The sequence below is a fragment of the Baudoinia panamericana genome (genome assembly GCF_000338955.1).
Source record: "Baudoinia panamericana UAMH 10762 unplaced genomic scaffold BAUCOscaffold_4, whole genome shotgun sequence".
Lineage (NCBI taxonomy): Eukaryota > Fungi > Ascomycota > Dothideomycetes > Mycosphaerellales > Teratosphaeriaceae > Baudoinia > Baudoinia panamericana.
Genome location: NW_006911260.1, coordinates 651,858 through 678,008, shown reverse-complemented (window position 1 = coordinate 678,008; position 26,151 = coordinate 651,858). Strand labels below are relative to the sequence as shown.

The 26,151-nt window shown below is 55.1% G+C and overlaps 9 protein-coding genes across 9 annotated transcripts; 6 read left to right on the top strand and 3 right to left on the bottom strand.

Annotated features, from left to right (window-relative positions):
- Nucleotides 1–54: 54 nt before the first annotated feature.
- Nucleotides 55–1,847, bottom strand: BAUCODRAFT_32062 (uncharacterized protein). Its single transcript, XM_007676204.1, has 2 exons — nt 1,323–1,847; nt 55–1,267 (listed from the first exon to the last, which is right to left on the bottom strand). The coding sequence occupies exons 1-2, from the start codon at nt 1,797–1,799 to the stop codon at nt 272–274; spliced, it is 1,473 nt and encodes a 490-aa protein (XP_007674394.1). The 5' UTR covers nt 1,800–1,847; the 3' UTR covers nt 55–271.
- Nucleotides 1,848–2,069: 222 nt separating this feature from the next.
- Nucleotides 2,070–2,556, top strand: BAUCODRAFT_411770 (uncharacterized protein). The gene has a single exon (XM_007676685.1). The coding sequence runs from the start codon at nt 2,110–2,112 to the stop codon at nt 2,377–2,379; it is 270 nt and encodes an 89-aa protein (XP_007674875.1). The 5' UTR covers nt 2,070–2,109; the 3' UTR covers nt 2,380–2,556.
- Nucleotides 2,557–2,733: 177 nt separating this feature from the next.
- On the top strand, nt 2,734–4,492 carry BAUCODRAFT_22905 (uncharacterized protein; the record flags this gene model as incomplete). The annotated part of the gene is made up of 4 exons (XM_007676109.1): nt 2,734–2,896; nt 2,944–3,183; nt 3,241–4,106; nt 4,145–4,492. The coding sequence occupies 4 exons, from the start codon at nt 2,734–2,736 to the stop codon at nt 4,490–4,492; spliced, it is 1,617 nt and encodes a 538-aa protein (XP_007674299.1).
- Nucleotides 4,493–4,507: 15 nt separating this feature from the next.
- Nucleotides 4,508–15,079, bottom strand: BAUCODRAFT_32061 (uncharacterized protein). The gene has a single exon (XM_007676203.1). It carries the CDS (start codon nt 14,597–14,599, stop codon nt 4,853–4,855), a length of 9,747 nt encoding a protein of 3,248 aa, XP_007674393.1. The 5' UTR covers nt 14,600–15,079; the 3' UTR covers nt 4,508–4,852.
- A 143-nt stretch (nt 15,080–15,222) lies between these two features.
- BAUCODRAFT_32060 (uncharacterized protein) lies at nt 15,223–16,896 on the top strand. Its single transcript, XM_007676202.1, has 3 exons — nt 15,223–15,693; nt 15,774–16,001; nt 16,063–16,896. The coding sequence occupies exons 1-3, from the start codon at nt 15,301–15,303 to the stop codon at nt 16,537–16,539; spliced, it is 1,098 nt and encodes a 365-aa protein (XP_007674392.1). The 5' UTR covers nt 15,223–15,300; the 3' UTR covers nt 16,540–16,896.
- Nucleotides 16,897–17,297: 401 nt separating this feature from the next.
- Nucleotides 17,298–19,529, top strand: BAUCODRAFT_22902 (uncharacterized protein; the record flags this gene model as incomplete). Its single annotated transcript, XM_007676108.1, has 6 exons — nt 17,298–17,542; nt 17,660–18,050; nt 18,114–19,000; nt 19,056–19,252; nt 19,284–19,411; nt 19,473–19,529. The coding sequence occupies 6 exons, from the start codon at nt 17,298–17,300 to the stop codon at nt 19,527–19,529; spliced, it is 1,905 nt and encodes a 634-aa protein (XP_007674298.1).
- A 177-nt stretch (nt 19,530–19,706) lies between these two features.
- BAUCODRAFT_411876 (uncharacterized protein) lies at nt 19,707–21,068 on the bottom strand. Its single transcript, XM_007676684.1, has one exon. It carries the CDS (start codon nt 21,020–21,022, stop codon nt 19,907–19,909), a length of 1,116 nt encoding a protein of 371 aa, XP_007674874.1. The 5' UTR covers nt 21,023–21,068; the 3' UTR covers nt 19,707–19,906.
- A 377-nt stretch (nt 21,069–21,445) lies between these two features.
- On the top strand, nt 21,446–22,446 carry BAUCODRAFT_120963 (uncharacterized protein; the record flags this gene model as incomplete). Its single annotated transcript, XM_007676683.1, has 2 exons — nt 21,446–22,207; nt 22,354–22,446. 2 exons carry the CDS (start codon nt 21,446–21,448, stop codon nt 22,444–22,446), a joined length of 855 nt encoding a protein of 284 aa, XP_007674873.1.
- A 1,694-nt stretch (nt 22,447–24,140) lies between these two features.
- BAUCODRAFT_120980 (uncharacterized protein) lies at nt 24,141–26,029 on the top strand (the record flags this gene model as incomplete). The annotated part of the gene is made up of 2 exons (XM_007676682.1): nt 24,141–24,156; nt 24,738–26,029. 2 exons carry the CDS (start codon nt 24,141–24,143, stop codon nt 26,027–26,029), a joined length of 1,308 nt encoding a protein of 435 aa, XP_007674872.1.
- Nucleotides 26,030–26,151: the final 122 nt, after the last annotated feature.

Sequence of the window (26,151 nt, the reverse complement as noted above, 5' to 3'; positions counted from 1 at the left end):
GTTGTCAGCGGCTTGTGCGCGATACATTTCAACGGAGATCATAGTTCGAGTCCAGGGGTTTGCATGTTAGGTGGTTTGGCAACCTTGATGTGACGTTCGAGCGGTTTCCGCTGTGCCGCTTGTCATGGGCGGGGAAAGCACGGGACTGAGATCGATTGAGTCACGTGCATCCAGAAACACGACTGCTACAAGAACGCTGTCAGCGCGATTGCATGTGTACACTACGCCAGATGCTCCATGAACGCCCTCTCAATGTACATTGTACAAAGCTCTACTGTCCAGGAGAAATAAGCATGCCGTGCTTCCCCGCATCGTGCTGCCATCCACCCGCAAGCGCCTCACCACCCGCCTTCTTTGCATGGCTTTGGATACGTGCTTCCAGCTCCGGCCTGAAGTGTCGGATCAAGCCTTGAATGGGCCACGCAAAAGCCTCGCCAAGAGCGCAGATAGTGTGACCCTCGACTTGCTTCGTGAGCTCCTGCATCATGTCGATTTCTCTCGCCCGTGCCGTGCCAGCCTCGAAACGCTTCATGATTTGATCCGTCCACTTACTGCCCTCGCGGCATGGTGTGCACTGACCGCAGGACTCATGATGGTAGAATTTGGACAAGCGAGAGATGGCGCGGACAACGTCTGTGGACTGGTCCATGACGATGACCGCGGCTGTGCCGAGACCAGATTGTGAGTCCTTGAGTGCATCAAAGTCCATAAGTTGCTCGTCGCAGATCTTCTTCGGCAGGATGGGAGTCGAGGAGCCACCTGGAATGATAGCTTTGAGATTGTCCCAACCACCAATGACGCCTCCGGCGTGCTTATCAATGAGTTCTTTGAGTGGGATGGACATCTCCTCCTCGACAGTGCAAGGGTTGTTGACATGGCCGGAAATACAGAAGAGCTTCGTGCCAGCGTTGCGTTCGCGTCCGAAAGAGTTGAACCAGTTCGCGCCTCGTCGGATGATGGTCGGTGCAACGGCAATGGTCTCGACGTTGGCAACTGTGCTTGGACAGCCGAACAGGCCCACCGCAGCTGGGAACGGGGGCTTTAGGCGAGGCTTTCCAGGCTTGCCTTCTAATGATTCAATGAGCGAGGTCTCTTCGCCGCATACGTACGCGCCCATGCCACGATGGACGAAGATGTCGAAGTCGTAGCCAGAGCCGCAAGCATTCTTGCCAATTAGACCGGCCTTGTAGGCTTCCTGAATAGCACGTTGAAGAACGGTGGCTTCGTGGTAGAATTCGCCCCGAATGTAGATGTAGGCTGCCGAGCACTATTGGGTTGTTAGTACTTGCAACAGTAAACCGTCGTATATGCTCTTGACGTACATTCATCGCACGGCCAGCGACTAAGCATCCCTCCACAAGCTTGTGCGGATCCTTCCTCATGATCTCACGGTCCTTACAGGTACCAGGCTCGCCCTCGTCTGCATTGACAACAAGATACCGTGGCTTAGTGTCCTTGTCCCAGTCCTTGAAGTTCATGAAACTCCACTTCATGCCAGACGGGAAGCCAGCACCGCCTCGTCCGCGCAGACCAGAGGCTTTGATCTCTGAAATGAGCCAGTCATGTCCCTTGAGGATCATCTCCTTCGTCTTGTACCAGTCGCCATATTTCATCGCACTCTTGAGGTCTGCACCGTGGTGGCCGTACAAGTTCTGGAAGATGCGGTCCTGGTCCTGAAGTCCACGTTGGCGCTGGACCGGCGGCGCATCCTGCACCGTGGCCATAGAGCGCACTGCATTCTTCGACAGATTTGAGGTGGCGGAGGCGCGAAGGGCGCGGGTGGCAGGCGTTGTCAACATCTCGACAGTCGATACAGTACCAATCCAACTGACTGATGTGGCTTCTTCGCCTGAGGAGTCGGCCTTCTGAGATGCAGGGAGAAAGGGTGGCGTCGTCGCGAGGAGCAAGTCAATGATGTTCAAGACGGAAACCAAAGCACGGACCATCAACCCTGCTCATTGGTCGACGTGTATCTTGTCCGCACGGCTGCAGCCGGAGCCAGATCTCTTGGCATAATTGAGCGAATGTTCCATAGTGTACCTCCTGGTCTCCACTCATCCTACGTTTCTCTCCGTGTCTCATCTTCTGGGCGCCTCACATTATCAAGTAATGCGCGTTCCTCGTGTCACGGGCCTGTCGATGGTCTCATCCACTCTTTCCTATCCTCACGTATCAGCTGTTTGGCGGCCTTCGGTAATCTCTAACCAACTGAGCTTGTCTTCATATTTCACCACGTGGATGGGCTCAATGATTCCTGTTGAGGTTCTGCTGCGCTTCGAGACATTCATAATTACAGACATTCGCGTTCTGCAGCTAAGCTTCGCATATACACATTCCACTATCCCCTTCTCACTCTACGCTCAACGCTTACTACTGTGAATGTCACCAATCTCCTTGCTTCACCCAGCGTCGGGAAGGCGCAACCCTTAGGATTTTGCGTGACATTCGCACCTTCCTCCAGCCTTGCCGCTTGTCTTAGCCCTATCACAAATCTCAGCTCGATAGGTGAAGATACTCCGTCACAATACCCTTCAACATCAGCCTACCGTGGCTCCTACCAACTAACTCTCCACAAACAACCGACGCCATCACATTGGTACTGACCCTGCTCCTCACGCACTCGCCTTATTAATACAACCGTGAAGTGGATACCACGTCAATCTCGGAACGTGGAAGCTGATTCGGTACGTTTGGTAGGATACGTCGACAGCTTTGCACATCAGTACCAGCAACATGGCTCTCATACCATTCAAGATGCTTCCACGCGACCAGTGGCAGCCAAGGCCGCGTCAATCCAGGGAGCCGCCAAGAGCCAGGTCGCGCAAGAAGCAGAACTTGACGGCAACGTCACCAGCACGTTTCAAGGCCAGCACGCCACTATCTGCCATCACTGAAGGTAGCTTTACCTTTGTGTCGTTATAAGCTCTCGCTGACGGATTGCAGGATCTGGCCATGATAGGTCTGCACCTATTGGGCAACAAGCGAGCGACCTACATAGTTTCGCTCTCCATAACGAGTCCGTTGTCGAGAAGAATGTCCTCAGCACCATCGAACCACCTGACGTAGTCCTTGAGCTCGGCACAGCAAAGGAGTCAAACGCCATTGTGCTCAATCCCAGGAAATGTGAGCGCCAGTACTACCGTGATACGGTCACGGGTATCAAGCGTGAGGTGTGGCAACCAGGTACGTCTCACACTAAGCGCATCAAGTGATGTCTTGATGATTAACATATCATCTCAGGTGACGGTGATGGGCAAATGGGCAGCGATTATCCTGAGGCGATGCGGCTACCTCCCGACAGTCGCTGGCGGTTCTACCAGTCATCCTCTGTTCAAGGCCCGATCACGAAAGACAACATGCCACCGAAGTTTGTTGTACTGGACGACTTGAATACATATCTGGTCTGGCATTCGGACATACCGTCGCTGCATAAAGCAGTGTTCTGGGCGTTCGATTTTGGTGGCGTTGGCTTCGTCCTTACACGCCGCCCTCACCGCGGTCGCGGCGCAGTCGCATGTTTAGATGCCGAGGGTAACGCGAATTACCGCTCCGGCAATGCTGGGCAAAGTGGCAAGCCGTACCACTTCACCGGCGAGAAGGGCTACAAGCCGATCGTTTACCGCAGCAATGACCCGCCCGAGACTTTGACATACTCGTCGAAGCGCAAGGCCAATTCGCCGGCGCCGGGGGAGCTGAAGCAGACGAAGAAGGCTGGTCAGCACAATCAGTACACTCCGAAAGAGGAGATGGTTAAGTTCGGCGGCCCTTCCAAGTCAGGTCGGCAACCCACTCGCCGAGCTCGTATGGAGGCTTTCCTCAAGAGTGACCCAACTGTGGAGCTGTCCGGTGAAGGTGGTATTGTCAATACTGGACTGGGCCAAGGCTCAGAAGCTTTCGCGGCGAGCTTGGCGTCTCACAACCCAATGCGTGCAGCTCTGACAGGTGTCGCAAACATAGCGGGCGCGTACAGTAATATCCCCACGCCTTACGGTGTACCACTCGAGCAGAGACTAGTCCCAGAGAGTGACCGTACCACTACTATCGAAGACAACGATGACATGATAGTGTTATCCCCATCCAGGGACAAGGCCGCAACCCAGGCCACAGTAGCTCGGAAATGGACTTCCCATTCGGGACCGACAAGGCAGCTCAGTCCGATCATGGGAACGCGATCAAAATGCACAAAGTGAATGAGGGTGCCCGCCAACTCTTAGGGCCAGAGGCGTACAAGTATCACGGCCACTTCGAGCAATCTGCTACATTTATCGAGCAGAACACAGATAGTGTTATCAAGCCTCAGAACCAAATCCGCATGACTGGCGCCAACGGGTGTGCGGCTGCTATTATGCGCAGCGTCCAGAAGGCGCAGCTGATGGTCGTGCAGCTGAAGACGGATTTCAATCAAGCACAGAGCAAGGTTGTCGAGCTGGAGGGCTTATTCCTAGAGTTGGTAAGTGCAGCCAACGTGCTCAAGTCGGATATGGAGGCGTGAAATGGAGGACGGCCCGCGGGAGAGCTCGATGTGCTGTGTTGTTACTACCGTGGTGCTGTCGAAAGCGGACTGCATCATCGGAGAAGGTCTTATCTGGAAAACAATGAATGCAACAACTCGACAGTCGGCACGATCAAGATGGGCTTGCAGCATCTAGCAAGCGGACAAGCAGTGCACTAAGATACTGTCTGAAGAGAAAAGCAGCGACAAAGGTAGAATATGAAGGCGGTACTGCATTATACGTGTTCTAAGAAATATTCTAGTCATTATCATCACACGTCTGCTTGAATCATATCGCTTAATGCCGCCGATGCTATGGTATCCACGCACGCCCCAAATGCAAATTCTCCCGAGCACAATCTAACCCTTTGCGTTCCATTTATCGTTATAGGCGTTCACGGCGATCGCCACTTGCTTGTACAACCAATTCCTACTCGTCTCATCCGCAATCGGGATGAAGGGTCCATTAGTGCCACCCTTCAGGATGATGCTCATACCCGTCCGCTCCTTGCTGATGGTCTGAACGTCCTTCAGCGGCACCTCCCATTCCGTAGTCAGCTTCCTAGCCCGCAACAGCATGATGGCGTTGTACGTGACCATGACCAGCATGGAAGCCTCGCTCTGATTCGACTGTGCGCGCCCGTTCGACTGCTTATCGCCTTGCGAGCCTGAGTTGAGCTCGAGGTGGGCAATATACCTCTCGTCGAAGTACTTGCCGTTGTCGGCTGTCTTGAGCCAGAACTGCCCGAGCGCTTCACGCTGGGTGTACGGTCGTACCACGCCATCGATTCCGATGAAGCGTGGTAGTCGCACACGGTCAAGCCCTTCCTGATCGAAGACGGTTGTGGTGTTCTTGACGCCTTCAGCCATGTTGCTCGCCAGGTCAAACGCGCCGATGGCGGGTTTCGTGGCCAAGCCAAGTAAGCCTTTGCCGACGCCCTTGACGAAGCCCGCAGCCCCCTCCTTCTCTGCCCCCTGCATTGGCTGCCGAGCGAGGCCGCCGATGCCACTGGCCAAGCTGCTTGCGAAGGCGTTGCCGCCCGAGGTGATGCCATAAAGCGCATGCTTCGGCCTGTTGCGCGAGCGCGCCATCCGACGCTGATCTTGGAACTCCTTGTCCATGCTGGCGGCAGCCAAGCCTTTGCTGATGCTGCCCGTGAACCTCGACACACTGTCCGAAAGACCGAAGACACTCTTCTTGACGAAGCTGCTAGCTCCTTTGGCGATGCCGATGCCAAGGTCTTGCGGCCGATCAGTAACAAGTCCCTGGTACGGCTCGTAGAAGATGTCTGCAACACCGGAGCTGATGTTGTTGAACAGGCCAACAGGGTTGCCAAGGAAGTCGGCCGAGCCAATAACGATGTGGACTTGCCGCAATGACTCTTGAACGTAGTGACTTTGGACGTTTGAAATGAGCGCGCCAACAGACAGTCGAGCGTTCTCAAGCATGAGAGCATTGTATCGGATCGGCGCATCGTTGACGTTGCCGATCGACATGGTTAGGACGTTGACCACGAACATGAAAGGGTTGCTTGAAGAGCTGCCAGTATCTTCGGCGTTGATGCGCTCGGTCCGCACGAATGACAGGTCGAACTGCATCGGTTGCAGCTGTAACAACTCGAAGTAGATATCCTGGCCTGATTGCTCTTGTTGCGGTTCAGGTAAGTCAAGGCTGTCTGGCGCCAGCTTACCCTCCTTCTCCTCCGTCCAGGAAGCACCAGGGATCTTGGTGAAGTCAAGTACGGCGAAGATGAAATCTTCATCAATTTCGATGGTCATCTGCTGCATCAAGAAGGTGAAGTACTTGATGTACAGCACGCCATAGGAGTCATCCTTGACTCGTGTAACCGACGTGCGGAAGATTGGATGAGCGTCCATCTCCTTGCCGGTCTTGGGCACAACGCTGGGGTAGAAGATGAGTGGGAAGACACCGCCATATAGCTGGTTGTCGATCTGGATCCACTTCACGGTGAGTGTGACTGTTTGGTACAGCGGTGACTCCGTGTACTTCAGCTCGATCTCCCGCCAGGTCACATAGACCAGCTCACGCAGCTGGGCGTTGATAAGCGAAATACCGATGCCGGCGAAGCGGATTGCAGCACGCATCGTTACATCCGTATCCATCTCCTTCACTTCGAAGCCGGCCGTTGTCGACTGGCTTGCTGCGGCTGACTTCTGCTTGTACAAGCTTGTGGAGGCCTTGTAGTTGGATAGCACCAGCGTCTGCGTAGGACCATCAGCGACCACGTTGAGATCAATGATCTTCTGCCGCTGCTGGTTCGGTCCAGTAGGGATGCGCATAGGTATTAGGTTGCCAATCTCAGCAAGCTTGACGTGTCGCTCTTTGCCACCAGCGCTCAATACCAAGTTCTTGTTCTTCGTCGCTGGGTAGTCCCACGCGTACGGCATGATGCTCCGCGGTGGCAAGCGGTAGCGGATCGGTTTCCAGCCTGAGGAGCGATCCTCTTCATCTTCGTCCACGTTGGGGTTGGCCTGCCAAAACAGATATTCTTGGTCGCTCTCGTTACGGATTGAGAATGGCCAGTGTTTCGTCTCTATACTCAAGTGTAAGTAGATAGTCGCCGCTTCCATGAGAATCTCGACACGAATCAATTTCTGCCTTTCGCCGGATTTGGCAAGTTTGACGTGGACACTTCCTACGTTGGCAATGTCGAAGGGCGAAGACCAGGAATTATTGACGCCTGGAAAGCACAGACTCAGCTGCTGACCGGTCGACTGCTTCAGGAAGCGAAGCGGATGCAATTCGCCAGGCTTGATGGTGAATGCATCGGACGATCCAGGCTCGCGGATCTGGATGTCCTCGGAGATCCTGTTCTTGACAACGAAGCGAGGAGTGATGGTGACGACCTTTGTCAGCTTGTACTTGCCCTCACCCTCCATCACGTTCAGACCCGCATGCATCTCTGCACGCCCAGACTGCGCGGGCAGCTTTACGTCAACATTCGCGCCGATGGCGTCGAAGCTGACGGGCTGACTCCAGCTAGAGTCGCCGAGCTTAATCACTGCTCTGTTTCTGCGGTCATCCGTAGGATGTGAGAACATGAACGGCTTGGCCGTGCGAGCCTCGTCCTCAGTATCTGCGAAGGCTTGTTGACCCGCAGCAGACTTGCTAGAGCTGAAGTATGCTTTGCTGCGAATGTCAAGCTCAAGGCCCGTTCGATTGAGGATCACGTACGGGGCGTAGATGGTGATCTTGAACGCGCCACCGCTGTCGGGGACGTTGTAGTAGTGAAGCTTCAGGCGCAGCTCCAGGCCGTTGCTGTCCTTGACCAGCAATGTTTTCTCACGCCGAAAATCATTCTCATTGTTCGTGTTAATGATCGCGAACTCGCTTGCCTTGAAAGGCGTATCTTGCATGTCGACACTGATCAACAGCAGATGCGAGAGCTCAACCACATGTACTGGGCTTACGCCTCCCTTGCGTAAGAAGTTGGTCCAGTCTTTCTTCGTATTTTTGTCGTAGATACGGTACTTGAAGTCGAACGGCAGGAGGTTTTGTACCTCGACCGGTGCGGATAGACGGATCCGCATATACGGGTAGACAGCCGTGAGCGGGTTGTTCTTGTCGAAAGCAGCCTGCATCTGGAAGTAGAACGGTGGCCCCTGCTGATCCTGTTCTCCAGCACAGCTGAGCGTTCTGACCGGCCGCTTCAGCAACTCTTTCCAGAAGAGCCGCTCACTGGACCAAGTATAGCCGAAGCCTTGATCAGGACGCACAACAAGTGAGTGCATGAACGCCGCGCCGACTGGGGCAGGCCGTGATTCGCCTGGCGGTATCTTCTCGATCTTGAGCAGATGTCCTTCCTCTGGACTGTAGACCCCAAGCTCGACCGGAATCTGGGTGTGATTCTCGACCAGCAGGGGCGAGCGTAGGGTAATGTACTTGACATTATCCGTGCCAAGCTTGACTTCGACCAGCATGCGATGCTGCACCTTGTCTTTCCTCGGCTTCAGATTGAACAGATCCTCGCCTTCGCGATTCACTGGGATGCGCTCGATGCTATCGAAACCGCTACCCTGTAGTCTCACACCGATAAGGCCGGTCTGGCCTTCAGGCGACAAAGTCTCGCGCGTTGTCGTCGGATCCTCGAATCGCCATGGCTGTTCATCGCCATCCTGCAGCTTCACCGCTTGACCTTCGTCATCGCTTTGAGCCTCGCCGCTAGACCAGACATCAACTTCAAAGCCGGTGTAGTTGCGTATGTGGTACGGTGCATCGTTGCCACGAGGTTTAGAAAGCACATCCTCGTCCGAGGACAAGAACTGCGCCGATTTGGAAGCCAGCGCAATTGTAGCAGAGGTTATGCTCAACTCCAGCATCTTCCGTGAGTATAGCTCGACCGCCATGCCAGTAGCCTCCTTCGCCATGTGAAAGCCCAGTGACCACGGTTCGATCAATGGCTCCCATGCAGACTTGGAAAAATTGTACACGTTGAAGTACGTGTCAACGCTAGTATCTGCCGTCATATCGCCAGTCCAGTCTTTGACGTCAACCGCAAATGCCTTGACACTCCAGTCAAGCATCGGCAACTCATGCAGGTCGCCAATGAGAACGACACGGATGCCGTCCATCTGAATCTTCATCTCTTCGCGCTTGAGCACGGCCGAACCTTGCGCCTTCTCTTCCGGCTGCTGCTTGGTAGTCGACTTCTTCGTGCTGATCGTCTTGGCTTGCGGCTTTTGCGAAGCCGAAGCCGCCGTCTTCTTAGCCGACTTCACAGTCTTCGACTTATTCTGTTGGTCAGCCTTCACCTGCGCAAGCTTCTTCGGACCTTCTTCGTCCATCTTCTTGTCTTGGTTGCCTTGCATAGCCGAAGCACGCTGGAAGATCTGCATAGCCAGCATGATATCACGGAGCGACAAGCGAAGGACCAAAGGCTCGATATCGACATGAATGCTCATTAGGGAGGAGTCTTTCGCCTGCGACCTCATGTCAAGCGAGGTCTGTATGCTGAAGTCGTCCAGTATCCGCAGTTTCGTCGTCTCGAATTGATCCATGCGGCACAAGAACATGCCGACCTTCTCGACCTGGAGAGTCATAGCATGCTGCTGCGAGACAAGCACTTGCTTCGTCCCCAGCACGATGGCTTCTGAGCTGCTGAGGGCCGGATTGGCAATGAGCATGACTTGCGCGTCCACGACATTAACGCGATAGGAGATGCTCATGCCACTTTCCTGCTTCTGCTCAGACTCTGCCTCGCCATGAGCACGCTGGTTCGGCTGAACAAGTTCACCGTTATCGGCATCATCCTCGTGCTCCGCGACACCGTTCTCTTCGGGCTCTTCCTCAACCATAAGCGGGGCATCTTGCTTGAGCCCAGCGTTGACGAAGTTCAGCACGGCGAACAGGTAGTCTAACGCCAAGATGATTCTCGGACTGTCAACGGTCAACAGAGCGATCAGACTCTTTTCCTCGCCGCCAGAGATGGACACGCTAGCCATGAACTGTTGTTTCACATCGGAGTTAATCAGTGACATGATCTTGCGGAACTTGTTCTTCTCCTTCGTCCGCGTATCGGTAATGGTAAACGATTGAATGAGCAGTTCACTTTCCATGCCGCCATCGCTCATCATCTTGAGCTTGACGCTTGTCTCATTGAGTGTGAACTTGGAGAGGCTGGCGGCTTCAAGATCCCCAATAGGCTCGTCCAGCCGGCCTGACACGAGCTCGAGACCCAGAGCGCCGACCTTGAAAATGAGGTCGAGCTTGGTCCAGGTCTCCGGATCGCGGCCAAGCTCCGGTCCGAGATGTGAAGGCTTGTCGTCCTCCTGCTGCTTCTCGACGTTCTTCTCGCCGTTCGCTTGCACCTCCTTCGCAGGCTTCACGATCTCATCCGGTAAGTCTTCCTCAACCTCTTCTTCTACCTCTTCATCCGGCTCCAGCGCAAATGCCTGCGGGATATTCTTGCTCAACTCCATCACGAATTTGAGCTGCTGCTCCGTGATGCGCAGGTTGATGTTGCTCATGGAGCCTTCGATCTCCATGTCCGGTCTTTGCTGTCCAGGTTGGTGATCCAACTGCGTAATGTTGAAGTCTAAGCCGACCTTGTCTATCATCTCCAGCTCTTCGGACTTCTCATCCGGGTAATTGAACGTTGAGACAAGGCGCACGTTGCGGATGCCCGCACTCAGCTTATTCGCAGTGTGTCCATCTTTTTGACCCTCTTCGAGCGGCACAAACTTGTTGTTTGCGTAAATCTCACCTAGGTATGCGGTCATCGTATCTCTGTGAGGGTTCTCGGTAAGGACCATCCGCGGGAATGCAACAATTGGCGTCTTGATAACCACATCGAAGTGCATCTTACTGGCGCTCTGCTGCACTTTACTCGCTTGATCTGCAGCAGCTTGACGCGCGGCGTTGAAGATGGCTTGCATCTTGCCGAATTTGACGCCAAACTCCATGATCTTCCGAAAGGGCTCCGTGACGAAGTTAATCTTGATGGAGCCAGATCGTAAGAAGATAGTTGTGTCGTAGCCGGGATAGTCCTTCGACTCTGCGTCATGCGTCTCGTACTTGAAGTCCGCTAGCTCATCGCCTTGAATACTGACGAGCTGCCGCAGCGCAGAGTCCTCAGAGACGCCTTGATTGATGTCGTCCACCAGCCCAAGATTGCCAAGCCGAGCACCGACTTGCATTGTCTTGCCGGCAAGGAAGACATTGACCGATGCGGAGGTCAAGCTAAGCGTTGCCAGACGGATGCCGTCATTGTTCAATATAACAGCGATGCGTCTCAGCTCTGCTTTGATGCGTATCTTGTCCTGTTGTTGTTGCTGTTGTGGTGCCTTCTGCGGCTCTGCGGCCTCAATTTGCTTAGACTCCTCTTCTTGTTGAGCCGGCGCCTCTGATGACGGTGCGGCGAAGGTTGCCAAGATGAAATCCATCAATGTCAGTAATGTCCGTCGGGTTACCATCAGATTGATCGTGGATACTGCGACATCCAAATTCGTCTTGATGCCCTCGTACTTCGACTTGAACTCGGGATGCTGAGGCTGTACCATCTGGAAGTGTATGGTGAGCAAATCCCGCTTGCCACTATCGTCCGCCTCCTCGCTCGAAATCAGATTCTTAAACTCCGGCTCCGGTGACTCTTCGATATGATCTTCGACTAGTAGTGCCTTCAAGCGGACGTCAGCGACCGTATCGAAGGCTCGCTGGTAGAATTCCAGATAAAACGTCTCCGCTATCAGGTCCACCAACAGTTGGTCCTCAGCCTTGCCTTCAGGGTCAGATTTGTATAACGAGCCCTGCAGCTTGTCGACGGTAAATTTGATCTCAAAGTTCCTCTGCTCCGGATTGACCTCTGGCTGCTTCTTGCTTGCTTTTTGAGGTTCGCCTTTCGTGGCTGGTGGTCCAGCCTCGGCCTCCCGTTTGCGCTTCTCTTCTTCCTCGCCCTCCTCCACATCGAGAAGCAGCTCATCGCGGGAAGCCTGGAAGCTCTTGCCCCTTGGCCTGCCTTCTTCGCCGGGCAAGGCGCTCTTCCGACGTCGCGCTTTGTCGGCGTCGGACATGGCCGGCTTGGGCGCTGCTTCTTTTGGCTCATCGTCAAACTTCGGGATAGCAAATTCGAGCAACTTCATCAAGCTCTTGTACTTAGCATCGCTGAACTTGGCGTGCAATATCGGCAGATGCCCTACGACCCGGAATTTGGTGAGGTCAGCAGCCGTCGGGATGATGCATGCCTGGATGGAAAAGTCCATGTTGATACGTTCAACGATGTGGAAGTCCTTGCTGCTGGCGTTTTCATCGAGCTGTTTCTTCGTTTCTTCCACCGTTGTACCAATAAGCACTTGCGTACTGTCAAGCTTAAGCTGAAATTTGTCGTACATGAGTGACTCGAGGTGTTGCAGATCCTGCTCCGTATAACGCTGCCGCTGCTTATTCTGAATATCTGCCAACGTCGATTTGTCAATCAGGTCGCTCCTGACTGAAGCGTGACCCGCGTCCAGAATCAAGCAGATACTGCTCTTTTTGGTGACAGAGTCGGGCACGATAATCAGAGGAGCTTGCATATCAAGCTGCACATCGATGGTCTTGTGCTCCTGCAGCGCGTATTCGAGACCGGCTCTTGTTTGCTGCCTAAGCCCTTCGACCGTCGAGCCAGCCGTCTCCATCAGCGCGCCAATGGATTCCATGTGCTGCTCCGGTGGCTTGAAGAACTTGGTCACCTGCACCACAAAATTCGGATTGTAGATGATCTCCATAGCCTTCAGCTTCAGATTGACAGCGGAATCGGCGTGGCCATCGAGCGGATTCTGCTCAAACGACATGCTGAAGAATGGATCCTGCTCCTCTTCTTCTGCGTCATCAGCCTTGTCATCTTTTTCGCCATGCCCGAGCTCTTTCACGCGCTCGGAGTCTGGAACAGGCGGTGCATCTTTGACACGCAGCATCTGCTCGAACAGATTGCCCTCCGTTGAACCGTCATACAACCGTAATCCGCCAAGACTGAGGTTGACAAGCATCGAGTCCGTGCGCTGCAAGAACTCCGTGCTGAAATCGTCGAACAACAATCGCAGCATGTCTGTCTTCTTGCCGTGCGGATCTCTCCGAAGGGTAAAGCTTCCAGTCTTCAGGTTCATGTCGACCTGCAGCTTGACTGCCTCCTTCGGCATATCCACTGCTTCCGTGAGACTTTTCTTCTCATCGAAGTCGATGGCATGGTACAGCTCCTTCCGCTGCTCCTCGTTCATCTGACTATCATCAGAGTGCATTGCAGCGCCAGCCTCGAGCTTGTCTTGCGGTTTTTGCGTGCTGCTAGCCCCCCAAATGTAGCTTCCCCAGGTCCTTTGCTGCTGCTGCTGCGGCTTTTTGGCATGGCCCTCTTTCCGGAGCTCGTTTCGCGCCAAGCTGCGCCAGAAGCGAAGGTCTTCGTAGGTAAGCTTCTGCTCAAGCTGATCGATCTCCTTGTTCTCTTCCGGCGTAAGCTTCTCTTCACGTTTCTTCTTCTTGAAAAGTGCGATATACTTCTTCCGGTCGTCTCGTCGCTCCGCAAAGTAAGCCCAGCTCCACCGGCGATTTTTGTCGTGTATACGATCAAGCACCGCCTTGCCCGCAAATAGCAGCCAGGCTTTGGGGTCCTCCTTTGGCGACTTCTTCGGCTGCAACTTCTTGTACTCCTGATGCCGGATGAAGTAATGGAAGAGGTCTACAAGCATGAGGGCGTCACGGTACTGATGGTCGTCCAACAGGAACCCGAGTTCATTGAACAGCAAGCGGGCCTTCATCTTGGCACGGTCGGTCTTGCCTGTCTTGTCCATCTCGAGACCGGCTCGGCCTGAGACAGGCTTCAAGATGTACTGATGCTCGTTCACAGCCGGATTGTCACCCTTGACGATCATGGCACGGAATTTATCGAGCACTTCTTTCTCGTCAATACCTTGCTCCTTCGCATCCTTGGCACCAGTGCCTTCGCCGATAAGCTCAGTGTCAGTGTCCCAGTAGACAGCCAGTGCCCCAAGCGTAGCAAGCTTGTGTGTGGTCTCCGAGGCACTCTGGATCCAAGTAGGCCTCCAATTCTCATCCGTGGAGACTGCGCTCAACTCCTGCAAGGTGATGCCAGCGGCGAACGGATGGCCTGGATCTGATAGCGCATCTTCATACCGGATATGCACGTTCTTCACCTGAATCTGCACGTTGTCGATGATGGTTGTTGTCAGCGCAGCAGTAAAGCTCTGCTGCTTCTTCTGTTCCTCTTGCGACATGCCTTCTGTGTTGCGCTCCTTGAGAAGCTCGGCCGAATCGAGCTTCTCCATCTTCACCGCATGTGCTCGCTTCTCTTCTTCCTCTGCGTTGTACTCCTGATCCTCTTTCGGCGCTGCCAGAAGGAAGACATCCTCGATATGGATCTGTACGGGTTGAGCGCGCAGGGCTCTCCATGGTATCTTGAGCACAAGGCTTGAGATGTGGCCTTCGATAACATTGAGTGGTAGATGAAATTGATCAAGCGCTTCCCGCTTCAGCTTCAAATTGTTGAGCTTCACATCGCCTGTCAAGATGCCAACATTGAGTTGCTTTGGGTCGAAGTTCTTGACATACATGCCCAGGAAGCGGTTGAGCAGCGTCGCCACAAGGCTCTCCAACACCATGCTGGCGGTGGTGGGCCGTCACCCGGGCCGGGGTCAGGGGAGGAATGTAAGTGGCCAAGGTGGAGGAAGAGGTGTTGCTGTGTTTGGTCTATACTAGATTCATATCATCATGTCGTCTGCTCGTTCTTCGACGGGGCAACCTTGACGCGCTATGGGGCATGCAATGTCGACGGGGCCGTCGTCCAGTATCGCCACAGGAAGCACAAGACCAGAGGGGATGTAGAGGGAGAGACTGTCGAAGGTACGACCGTGGCTGTGCACATGCATCGGGTTGTCCCTCAAGAAGGTGGGATACGTTGTTTATCCTCTGCCTGCGGGGCAGGGACGTCACCGCGCATACTACGGTCACTTGACTGGGAGGTGTACTGGGCTTGAGGTATGAGAGGGGAGAGGCTACATCACCTGCCTTCGAGCGGTACAGTATGTTGTGACACGTGATGTAGCCGCAGGAGAGACCAAATAGGCAGGAGGAAAGTGAAGTGAATGCAATCGGCTTCATGTTTCGAACGATGGTGCGGTGTGGCGCTCGAAGCCACGACGATCATCCGAAGCTCCAAGCTTTCATTGCTTGGCGTTCCGTTCCCCTAGCAAGCTTCGTCCCAACCTCATATCGGGCCTCGAGCCATTGACTCTCCACTCTCCCCTCTCCGCCTTCGAGCGCCGCGATACAGGCCTGTATAGCACCCAAGAGTGCTCCCAGCATGGCCTTCCTCCGCTCCGCCGCCTGCAGGCGCCTTCTACAGACTCTCCCAACCACCACAGCCACGTCGTCGTTTACCCTCCGCTCCAAGCTTTGCACACTGCCCGCAGTCTCCCGTCAAACGACATTGAGCGCCGCCAAGCCTTTTGCTAGCCCAAAGACACTCGCATTGGTACGATGGCAGAGCCGGAGTGGCTCTGGCGACCGCAAAATGGTCGATGAGATTGACGAGCGTCACGAATCCGAGCTTCGGAAGGAGAAATTGACCGCGAACCCGGACCTTGTTAGTACCAGCTCTTCGACGCATCCACTCATGGGCGAAGTTGGCGCCGCGGCTGGTCAGCGAGGTCAGCACGAAGACGATACGGAGATGCTGGCAGGAGTCAAGGGCGATCTGGTAAGATAATGTTGATTCGCTCCAAAATAAAGAAGCGTGCGATGTGAACAGACAAAGCGCAGCTGACGCGCCTTCTCCAGAAAACAATCGTTGACACCTTCAGCCTTGAGGGTGTGCCGAAGGAAGCCTACTACGTAGGTCTGGCAGGTGTCTTGCCGTACTTGGCAACTTCACTTAGCACGGTCTACTGCGCTTGGGAGATCAACCACGCGTCCGAGACGGGTGCTGGGTTTCTCATGAGCGATAAGACGGCAGAGCTCGCACTACATGTCATCGAGCCGTTGCAGATCGGTTACGGCGCTGTGGTAAGCTTATCACGTTGCCCCACAATCTGCCTACACCGTAGAACTAACGTATAACGTTCAGATCATCTCCTTCCTCGGTGCCATTCATTGGGGTCTGGAATGGGCCGGCTACGGCGGCCACCGCGGCTATCCTCGCTACATGATCGGCGTGGTGTCCACTGGCCTCGCATGGCCTACCATCCTGCTCCCGGCCGAATATGCTCTGATCTCGCAATTCCTCATCTTCAACTTCCTCTACTACACTGACTCCCGCGCCACCCAGCGCGGTTGGTGTCCGCCATGGTACTCTGTCTACCGCTTCGTACTCACCTTCATTGTGGGTGGCGCAATCGTGGTGTCCTTGATTGGACGTGGACAGATTGCGGACAGAATCGGCAAGTTGCCGGGTCCGGCGGACCGGATCAAGGCGCTGAGAGAGAGCCAGTACGCGCAGCTCGAAGAGGAAGAGGAGGCGCGGAGACGCTTCTTGGCTGACAAGGATGAGGAGGAAGAAGAGGAAGGTGAGGAAGGTGAGGAGGAGGAGGGCGAGGAAGAGTAAAGGAGGTTGCACTCGTAAGTTCAATGGGGGCGATTCGATCGCTCTGGTAGGCTGTGGCATTGGGTGTATGTGCAAAGCGTCGGCTACCGAATCGTCTGCGGACCGGCGCTCACCCAAGCCGGCAGAAACGTTACCACCAGGACTACGCATACCACGAATGCTGAGGTGTCGCTGTATATTAGGCGAACTTATGCACCTGTATACAACCATTCCACACTGGCGCGCCAGCGTCCGCTGAGTGTACACATTAGCCTTTGTGTTATCGATGCAAACATCATCTCTGTGCCGAATCGGGTTGTCCCGTAAGCCTGCCGCCCGTTTAGCACGAAAGGTAGCTCGGTACTACGTACTTCACACCTTTAACAATACCTTAATGTTACATTCGTGTCTGGTAATGTGCAGGCCTTGACGTGCAACCCTAGTACGATCAACGCGGTGCAGGATCCACAAGAGGTCAATAGTCCACCTCCTGCCCGGTTTGGCTTGCAGATAAGGCTTGCACTTGCTTGGTGTCGCGCTATGCAACGATGACTGACGTCTTACTGCGTGACCAGGAAACCTTCCCCACCACGATGGTGGAACTCTGTGATAACAACAATCCGACTCACGAATGCGGAAGGTCCCTCATAGCACCACCACTTAGTCTATGCAGCATGATGAGGGGTGCTCTGATAGACAGCCGCGGTGGAGTGCGACGATGAGATGAAAGGGAGTAACTCCTCTCCTGTTTCCCTCCTGTGTTCTTCTAGGCCGCAAGAATGCATTTCAGCAGAGTAGGTGGGCTTTTCGCCGTCGTCTTAGGTGGTGCTGTCGCCGCGCCAACCACTTTCACTTCTCATTACGCGGTCAAGGAGCGTCATGCCGTGCCTCGAGGCTGGACCACTGCCGGCCCAGCTCCGGCAGGGCACGTTCTCAACTTGCAGATTGGATTAAGGCAGAGCAACCAGGGCGTCCTTCAGCAGCATGTCTTGGAGGTTTCGGACCCGTCCCATAAGCGCTATGGGTACGTAGATGCCTTTGACATTGCTTTGCTTGATAACGCATGCTTCTGCCGCCAGCAGAACCTGGCAGCATTTGTGCAAGTCTAGGTGTTGCTAACTGCGGCGACCAACGTTCCTAGACAGCATCTCTCCGCCGATGAAGTTCACGCCCTTGTGTCGCCTTCGTCAGAGACGGTCCGGCTCGTACAAGATTGGCTGCAGGCACATGCCATCTCCGAGCATACTCTCAGCCCCTGCAAAAGCTGGATCAGCGTCAGTGTAGCTGTAGAGAAGGCCGAAAGCCTACTTAACACTACCTATTCATTGTTCCGCCATACGGATGGCTCTGCGCTGGTACGCGCACCCGAATGGTCTCTGCCAATGCACTTACACGAACACGTCGACCTTGTCCAACCCACGACATCCTTCTTCAGACCCTCGAAACAGGCGTCCGATATAATGCCGCCGGAGCGCGGTGGTCCAGGCCACAGCATGGAGTGGTGGCACCAACATAAGCCCCTGCCACCACCTGTATGTTTGCATTCAAGCTGGAACACAGTTCTTGCATATACGAGACACTGATATCGTCGGCAGCCTCCAGCACCAGGTGCACCCGTCAACATCTCCGCAATTTGCAATATTACCTACACCACTTTGGAGTGTCTCCGCACCCTCTACGGCACCATCAACTATGTGCCGCAAGTGCCACAGCTAAACTCAATTGCCGTGACAAACTATCTAAATGAGACGCAGAACCGCTCTGACATCAGTATCTTCCTGCAGAACTTCCGGCCGGAAGCTGCAGCCGTGGCGTATGAGTTTCCCATGACCATCATCGCTAATGGGTCGGACGTGCAAACACCTAACCTTCCCGGTAACACTGGCGACATAGAAGGGAATCTGGACGGCGAGCTAGTCCTCGGTTTCACGTATCCTATAAACTTCTCGGCCTACAATACCGGCGGAATGCCACCCTTCAATCCGGATCTAAACACTCCAACTGACACCAACGAGCCATACCTGACATGGCTGAGCTACGTCCTTGCACAGAAGACGCTGCCATACGTGATCAGTACCTCTTACGGCGATGATGAGCAGACAGTGCCGCTGTCGTATGCTACAAGTGCCTGCAACGGGTTCATGCAACTTGCCGCTCGAGGCATCTCCGTCCTCTTCTCCAGCGGCGATGCCGGTGTTGGTGCAAATGGCACATGCTTCTCGAACACTGATCCGTCGAAAGCGATGTTCATTCCGGCCTTCCCAGCAAGCTGTCCGTGGGTCACGACTGTGGGAGGCACCGCAGGCTTCCAACCTGAGGTTGCCGTATCCCGGTTCGGCTCAGGTGGAGGCTTCTCGAACTACTTCGGTCGTCCTGCTTATCAGAGCGCGGTTGTTGAAGGCTACTTCGGAAAAATAGGAAGTCTTTTCACTGGGTTGTACAACACCAGCGGTCGAGGCTACCCGGACGTCGCCGCTCAGGGGTGAGTCATTGTACTCTCGGAGTCTAGGACTAGGGAAAGTCATATCGCTGACCAGCGGCAGCAACCACGACGTAATTGTCTGGAACGGCACAATCCGTACAGTCGGCGGCACATCTGCGTCCAGCCCTACCTTCGCAGCAGTGATCGCTCTTGTCAATGACGCTCTCATCGCGAAGGGTCGCTCACCTCTTGGCTTCCTCAATCCATGGCTGTACGGGGGCGCTTATAGCGCTTTGACGGACATTACAAGCGGTATATACTCCCACCTCAAGTGATCGCATAGACGGTGCGCGCATTGTGAGGTATGGTCACACTGACGACGAGAATCGCATAGGCTCTGCAATCGGATGTAACACAAGTGGCTTCCCGGCAGAGGTCGGATGGGATGCTGTGACTGGCTTTGGAACACCAGTGAGTCGACAGACCGTTACCTTCCCGTCTTACTTTACTGATGACACATGCGTAAACGCAGAACTTCGGCAAGCTAGTGGATGCTGCGTTCGACATCAATGCATCTCGTTGGTGGTAGGTGATGACGGCCGCTCACCTGGACGAACATTGCTTGGTGGCAGAGTTGACGTTTCGGGAGATCTTGCCAACAGTTGAGATTGTATGGTTCCCGTGCATATCGTTGCGCACCGTTGACAGAAGCGTTCGTGATAGCTATCACGTTCGGCGCACACGCATCAAGCATTAGCAGCAGCTCCAACCTCGCCGCCGTTCAAACAATCTGATAACGGCAACAAGAGCTTGTGGGTCAGATAGTTGTTTGGAAATATGGGCGTATGCAGTGTTCCGAACCCTAAATTGTTGCAGATACATCATTATCACGTAGAAGAAAGAGCCCAAGACGACTGTAATGTGGTAGTAGGCGCATACGACGTATTTAAAACTGCAGCCTCACCACTAGACAGCAGTCGCAGCAGCCGCCTCCCTCTTCGCCCTCTCCTCATCTCGCCGCCTCTGCGCATTCTTCATGCGCGTTATCGTGTTCTTGTCCAGACTAGCCGCGCCTGAGCTCCCCAACGTACCCTTGAACGTGCCGAGCTTTGGAAGTTGGCTCTGGAATGGCGGCGCGCTCTCTCCAGTCTTCTTGGGCTCATTCCTTGCGGGCTCGGCTTCGTTTCTCGCCCGGCCTGTCCACACCACATTCTCAAACACACCCCACACTTCTGCATTCTCGGCGAGTTTTTGCGCGAAATGGCTAGCCGCGGCCTGTGCACCGTCGCGGGAAGCGTAAACAAGGAGGACCGTAATATACGGTCGTTTTTGCTTCGATGTCGAGTTAGGCGGTCTTAGGTCCTTGGCACGGGTTATGCAATCTTGGATGGGCCCGAAGCAAGACCACAGTGATATCACGGCCTCTCTGTCTAACTGGGAAGTGGATGAGATGGAGGGGTAGCGGAAGGTGATGCTGCGGTCCTGGTCGTCGTCCTTGCTGAGAGGTGCTGCTGGTTGTTGGGTGCCACTGTTGGGAGCTTGTTCTGCTCGGGACGTTTGGGCGACTTCTCGTCGTTCTTCTTCCTCGAGTTCGGCGGCTTCGCGACGTAGGCGTGCCTCCATCTCTTTCCGCCGACGGGCGCCGTCGGCTGCTATACGTTTGCATTCTCGCTCAAACTCGTCTTCCTCACTCGCTATCCCAACGACATCCGTACCAGTAGCGTCTCGTTTCCGCTTCAGGCCCGCGCGCTCGCGTCGCTCAAGATCTTCCTTTAGCTGTCGTCGGCGGTCATCGTACGCCGCTTCACGCAATTGCTTCTCCTCTCGCGCCCTTCGCGCATTGTTGTAAAGTTCTCGCAGCGGTGGATCGGAGAGTATATCGTACGCTATCTGCAAGAGGTGGAATTTATCAAGCGCGGCCGTATCGGAGGCGCCAACTTTGTCCGGGTGGTATTTGAGGGCTGTTTTGCGGTAGGCGCGCCGGATCTCACTTTCTACGCTAGAGGGGGAGAGCGAGAGCAGGTCATATAGGTCTGGCGTTTTTGAGCTGATCGCTATGGATTTGAGGTCGTCCGAGGCCATGGCTGCGGCGGTATGGTGGTAAGAGCAGGGTGGGAGTAGGAGGATGGAGAGAGTGCACGGCGATCTTATACCGACATGACTCGTTTGCTCACGCGAGTCATTGTCGATAAGCGAGCTCCGCTCGGGCCGCCAAGTACAGTAGGTGTGCGATTTGCCGAAGCTCCGAGTCGAGGCGCGGCAGCTTGAGCATCACGGCGCTGAGAGTCAACAGTACACGTCTATCACACCGTCTTCACTAGCGGCATCGCCTCGTACACGTTCACCTTTCTCATATACCACTTCTTGGGTGGTCTACCTGAGCCAGCGATCAATCTCGACTGGCACCACCACCGCCATCTCAGTCGCTCTCACTCCGCATCGACACTGCGCCCTTCACCCACTGCTGGACCATTGCCCGCGCAATGCTCCCCCACCCACGCCAACATGACCGAGACGATTACAAAGATGAGCCTAGTTGACTGGCTGGATGATCTCACCGTTCGCTTCCTTCTCAACCTCCCCGCCTCCGAGTTGTCGTCTATGCCCCGCCTCTGCTTCCAAGTTGAAGAAGCGCAATGGTTCTATGAAGACTTTATACGCCCTGCAGCGGCTGCAGCGGGCAAGCAGCTCCCGTCGCTTACGCTGCGGCAGTTCTGTCTGCAGCTCTTCCAGCACTGCCCGTTGTTGAGTGGGTTTACTGGGGAGCAGCATGTGGCTGCGTTCGAGGAGTTCCTCGCCTATAAAGTCCGCGTCCCCGTCCGCGGCGCCATTCTGATGGATGACAGTTTGGAGAAGTTAGTGCTCGTCAAGGGCTGGAAGAAAGGTGCTTCATGGTCCTTCCCACGTGGTAAGATCAACAAAGACGAAAAGGATCTCGACTGCGCCGTACGTGAAGTTTACGAAGAGACCGGCTTCGATGTTCGCGCTGCTGGCCTTGTCCCTCTAGATGAGGACGAAGTCAAGTATATAGACGTCACCATGCGGGAACAGCACATCCGCCTCTTCGTCTTCCGTGGCGTAAAAGAGGACACGCATTTCGAACCCCAAACCCGCAAGGAGATCAGCAAGATTGCTTGGTACTATGTGCGAGACCTGCCCGGTTTCAAGAAGGGCAAGCAGCAACATGGCGGCGAAGGCAACCATGCGAGCAAGTTCTACATGGTTGCGCCGTTCCTGGGACCGCTGAAGAAATGGATCAACCAGCAGGTGCGAGTGGATGCGCAACGGGATGCTCAAATTGCGGCACCTGGTGATGCGATGGCGCATGCGCATATTGGTTCTGATGAGGAGACGGAGGGTGTTGTGGACCAGGGGAGCCAGACAGTACCTGATGCGGCTGTTGTGGACCGAAGTGCCGAGCTGAAGCGGCTATTGAGCATTGGAGTGACGGGTATCAATGGCAACACTTCGACACCAGTAGTAGCTCCGATTGGGCCACAAACTAACAGCCTCCTCTCTCTACTACAGGGCGGTGCACTAAAGCCGGCAACCGGCGTCCCGCAAACACCGCTCGAACAGATCAACGCATTCCCAGCGCAACCTGACACGTCACAGCCTCATCACCCACGCCAGCCGTCATTAGGAGAACAGCAGCGTTTTCCCCAGTTCCCGTACAGCGTACCACAGGAAGTGTCGCGCAATGCTAGCTTAGCAGAACCAGGTGTCTTCGGGACTGGCCCAGCAGGAATTTTGCAAGGGTCTTTGCCGAACCCGTCCAATGCCAATGTACACCCTCACTCGTTCCACCACCACCACCAGCAGCAGCACCACCAGCAGCAGAGGGTGAGCATGCCTGCTGGAACCCTTTTCTCTCAACAACCTCAGCAACGACAGAACAGCGTGCAGCAAGCCTACAATATACGACACCCGTTCGTACAAGCTTCTAGCGTCTCGGCACCCCAAGAAGAAGCCCAATATCAACCAAGACCGTCCAACGCGTCTTTAGCTCCGCAAGGCCCACATGGACCGCTTGCCGGCAGTCCTGCAGTACCCAAAGCAGAGCATCTGCCTATGCCGAACCTTAACGCGCATTCCCTTAGCTTGCTCGATGCCTTCAAAGGCGGTGCAGGTAAGACGCAGATTGCCTCTCAAGGTTCAGTGCAACAAGGCAGCGCCGGCCACGCAGCGAGGCATCCGAGCCAGCATCAAGCAGCTCTCTTGGGCCTCTTAAGGAAGTCTACCACAGCCCCGGATCTGCTTCCGTTACAGTTGCCTACAGCTGAGTCTGTCGAATTCTCCGACGGGCCGACTGCAACAAATACCTTAGAGAGGCCGGCAACGCTCCGAGAGAGGAAGCCTACGCTTAATGAGATTACGCGGACACTACCCTCAAAATTCAAGTCAAAGTCGCCGGTAAGTCCGTCAGCACCTCAGCTACCGCCAATCCCGCAAACGGCGCAACAACCAGTGAATGTCCCTCCACCCACTACGTTACAACGACCAAAGTCGCGAGGCCAGCTGTACGACCCCTCGGTGTCCAAGGCCCCGGCACGTGTCCCTGCGCAGACTGCGCAAACCACTGATCACGACATCTCCACTATACAGCGCGTACCATCTGCGCAGCACGCACCGCGTGCTGCTCGATTGCCGCGATCTCCAAAGGTGAAGGCGGACGAAAATGGCCAGCCGCAGCTTCCGCACTTCACAATCCTGACCCGACCGACATCGGAAAGACTGCAGTCTGCGAACCATGGAAGGATGCCGAGTAGTCCGCTCAGGAACGAGACGCCGACACCGAAACCATCACAGCCCCATATACAGGTTCTCAAGAGGCCTGAGAGCGTGGATCCAGTGACGGTGCAGAAGGCTGCTAAGGCTGTTGAGCAGTCAGCGGTGGCTAAGCCGGGTGTGGATAAGAGAGAGCAACTACTCGCGTTGTTCGGGAAGAGTGATAGTAATGCGATGTCGCCGTTAGCGGAAGCATCTTCACTTTCACTTCCGGAAAAGGGAAGTCAGAGTAGGCTGTTGAGTTTGCTCACGAATGCGCCGACCCCTGCTGCGAAATCTGTAGAGTTAAACGGTGCACCACCTACAACTGCGCTTGCCACCTCTCCACCACCTGCACCATTGATACAACCCGAACGAAAGCCGAGCGCGCAGACTGTGCTTGTGCATCAGCGGCAAGCGACGCCTCAGCAGAATGGACTTCTCGACTTGTTCAATCGCCCTGCTGCGACCAAGCCTGACTTGCAGAGCCCGGGAACGCCGATTTCACCTTTCGCGCTCGGGACGCCGGCGCAGAGAGTGGCGCCGGCGAGTCTGCTTTCGCAGGCATCTGCGCCAGCACTGGCTGCAAGTGCCCTTGCAGACGCGGCCCTAGGAAAGCTTGGGGATGGTAATTCCACACCGACGCCGACGCCGAGCTTTGAGAAGAGGTCTACCAGACTGGGAAGTGGTGGCGTGTTAATGGAGGGAACGGATGGGCAGAAGGGGAGCGGGAGGAAGGGCAGCGGCGCGGGCACGCCGGTGGAGGCCAAGGGGTTTCTGTTGGATTACCTCAACGGGGTGGTGAAAAGCGCTGGCGCGAAGAGGGCATAATATCGTAACTGGCATATGAGACGGCTTTAGTCGATCCGAGCCGAAAGTAGCACGCTCTAGCATTAAAGCGTGCCTACTTATTTGGGTCAGACGGCGTCGAAGCTTCAAGTGTCCCCCACCTTTTACCCGTACTTCGCTTTCGAGACGCGCTTTTTGGGTTACGCTACATATAGCTCTGCTACAATCATGTCTGTGACAGTCACTCGCAGAGCACCGTACATCTGCGCACAATGCCGCTCCCAACAGCTCCATCTCCGCCATCCTCGTGCTTACTCCAGCACCGTATCAATCGCCCCTCCCCCTCCCCCTCCACCTTCCGCGGCCGTCCACTTGACAACCCGCCGTCTCATCTCGATCCACGGTCCGGACTCCGCCAGGTTCCTCCAAGGCCTGATCACCGCCAATCTTCCCATCCCTCAATCTGATGCCTCTGCCAACCAATCTGCCTTATCTGCCTTCTACGCCGCTTTCCTCACCGCGCAGGGACGCGTGCTGCATGATGTCTTCATCTACCCCACTATGGGCACGCACTGGCACGCTGAAATGAACAACGAGTCGTCCGACCCCGGCTTTCTGGTAGAAGTCGATGCGGCGGAGACGGAAGGGCTGATGAGGCATTTGAAACGGCACAAACTCCGCGCGAAGCTGAAGATGGCGGTGCTGGAGCAGGGCGAGGGGGAGGTGTGGCAGGTTTGGCGGGAAGGAGAGCGATGGACGCGGCATGGTGGGGTTGCACGCACGGGCAGCGAGCAGGGTGCGGGTGCAGCAGCAGATGAGAGGAGGAGACGATGGGAAGACGGCTGGCCGCGCTTAACCGACTGTCGTGGCCCGTCGATGGGCCAACGACTACTCTATCTGCCTGCGGCGCAAGCGAGTCGCGAGGGTCGCCCTACGGATCTGGAGGAGTTGGAGCAGGCGCCGCTGAGCGGTTATACGATCCGCAGATACTTGCGCGGCGTACCAGAGGGACAGAAGGAGATTGCGCGGGATGACAGTTTGCCTATGAACTGCAATATCGATCTTATGGGCGGGATTGACTTTAAGAAGGGATGTTATGTGGGGCAGGAGTTGACGATTCGCACGCATCATACGGGGGTGGTGAGAAGGAGGATCCTGCCTGTGGTGCTGTATCCGCATGGAGAGGATGTGCCGGGGAAGTTGGAGTATAACCTACAGGCTGCGGAAGCTGTGGAGGGAGCCATGGGGCCGATGGGAGAGGAAGTGGAGATGGAGATTAGAAGAGACGATGCGCGGAAGCGGTCGACTGGGAAGCTGATTGCGAGGGTGGGTAGTGTGGGTTTGGGCATGTGTAGGCTGGAGCAGATGAGCGATCTTACGGTGTCTGGGGAAGGGAGTTCTTACGGCCCTGACGACCACTTCGTAATCGCAGCACCAGACGGAGAAGCGATGGTAGGGGTGAAAGCCTTCGTACCTGACTGGCTTCGTGGGAGGATACGCGAACCGAAGATCCAGCGACGTGTCGATACGTGATGTAAGCTTGCCATGAACTGTTCTTCATCAGTCCACCACCTCACCAGGGCAACGGTAGGGGTCGACGTACGGACACGGGCCTAAAAGCCTCGGAATTAATAATGTGGAGCTGAGAGAAACGG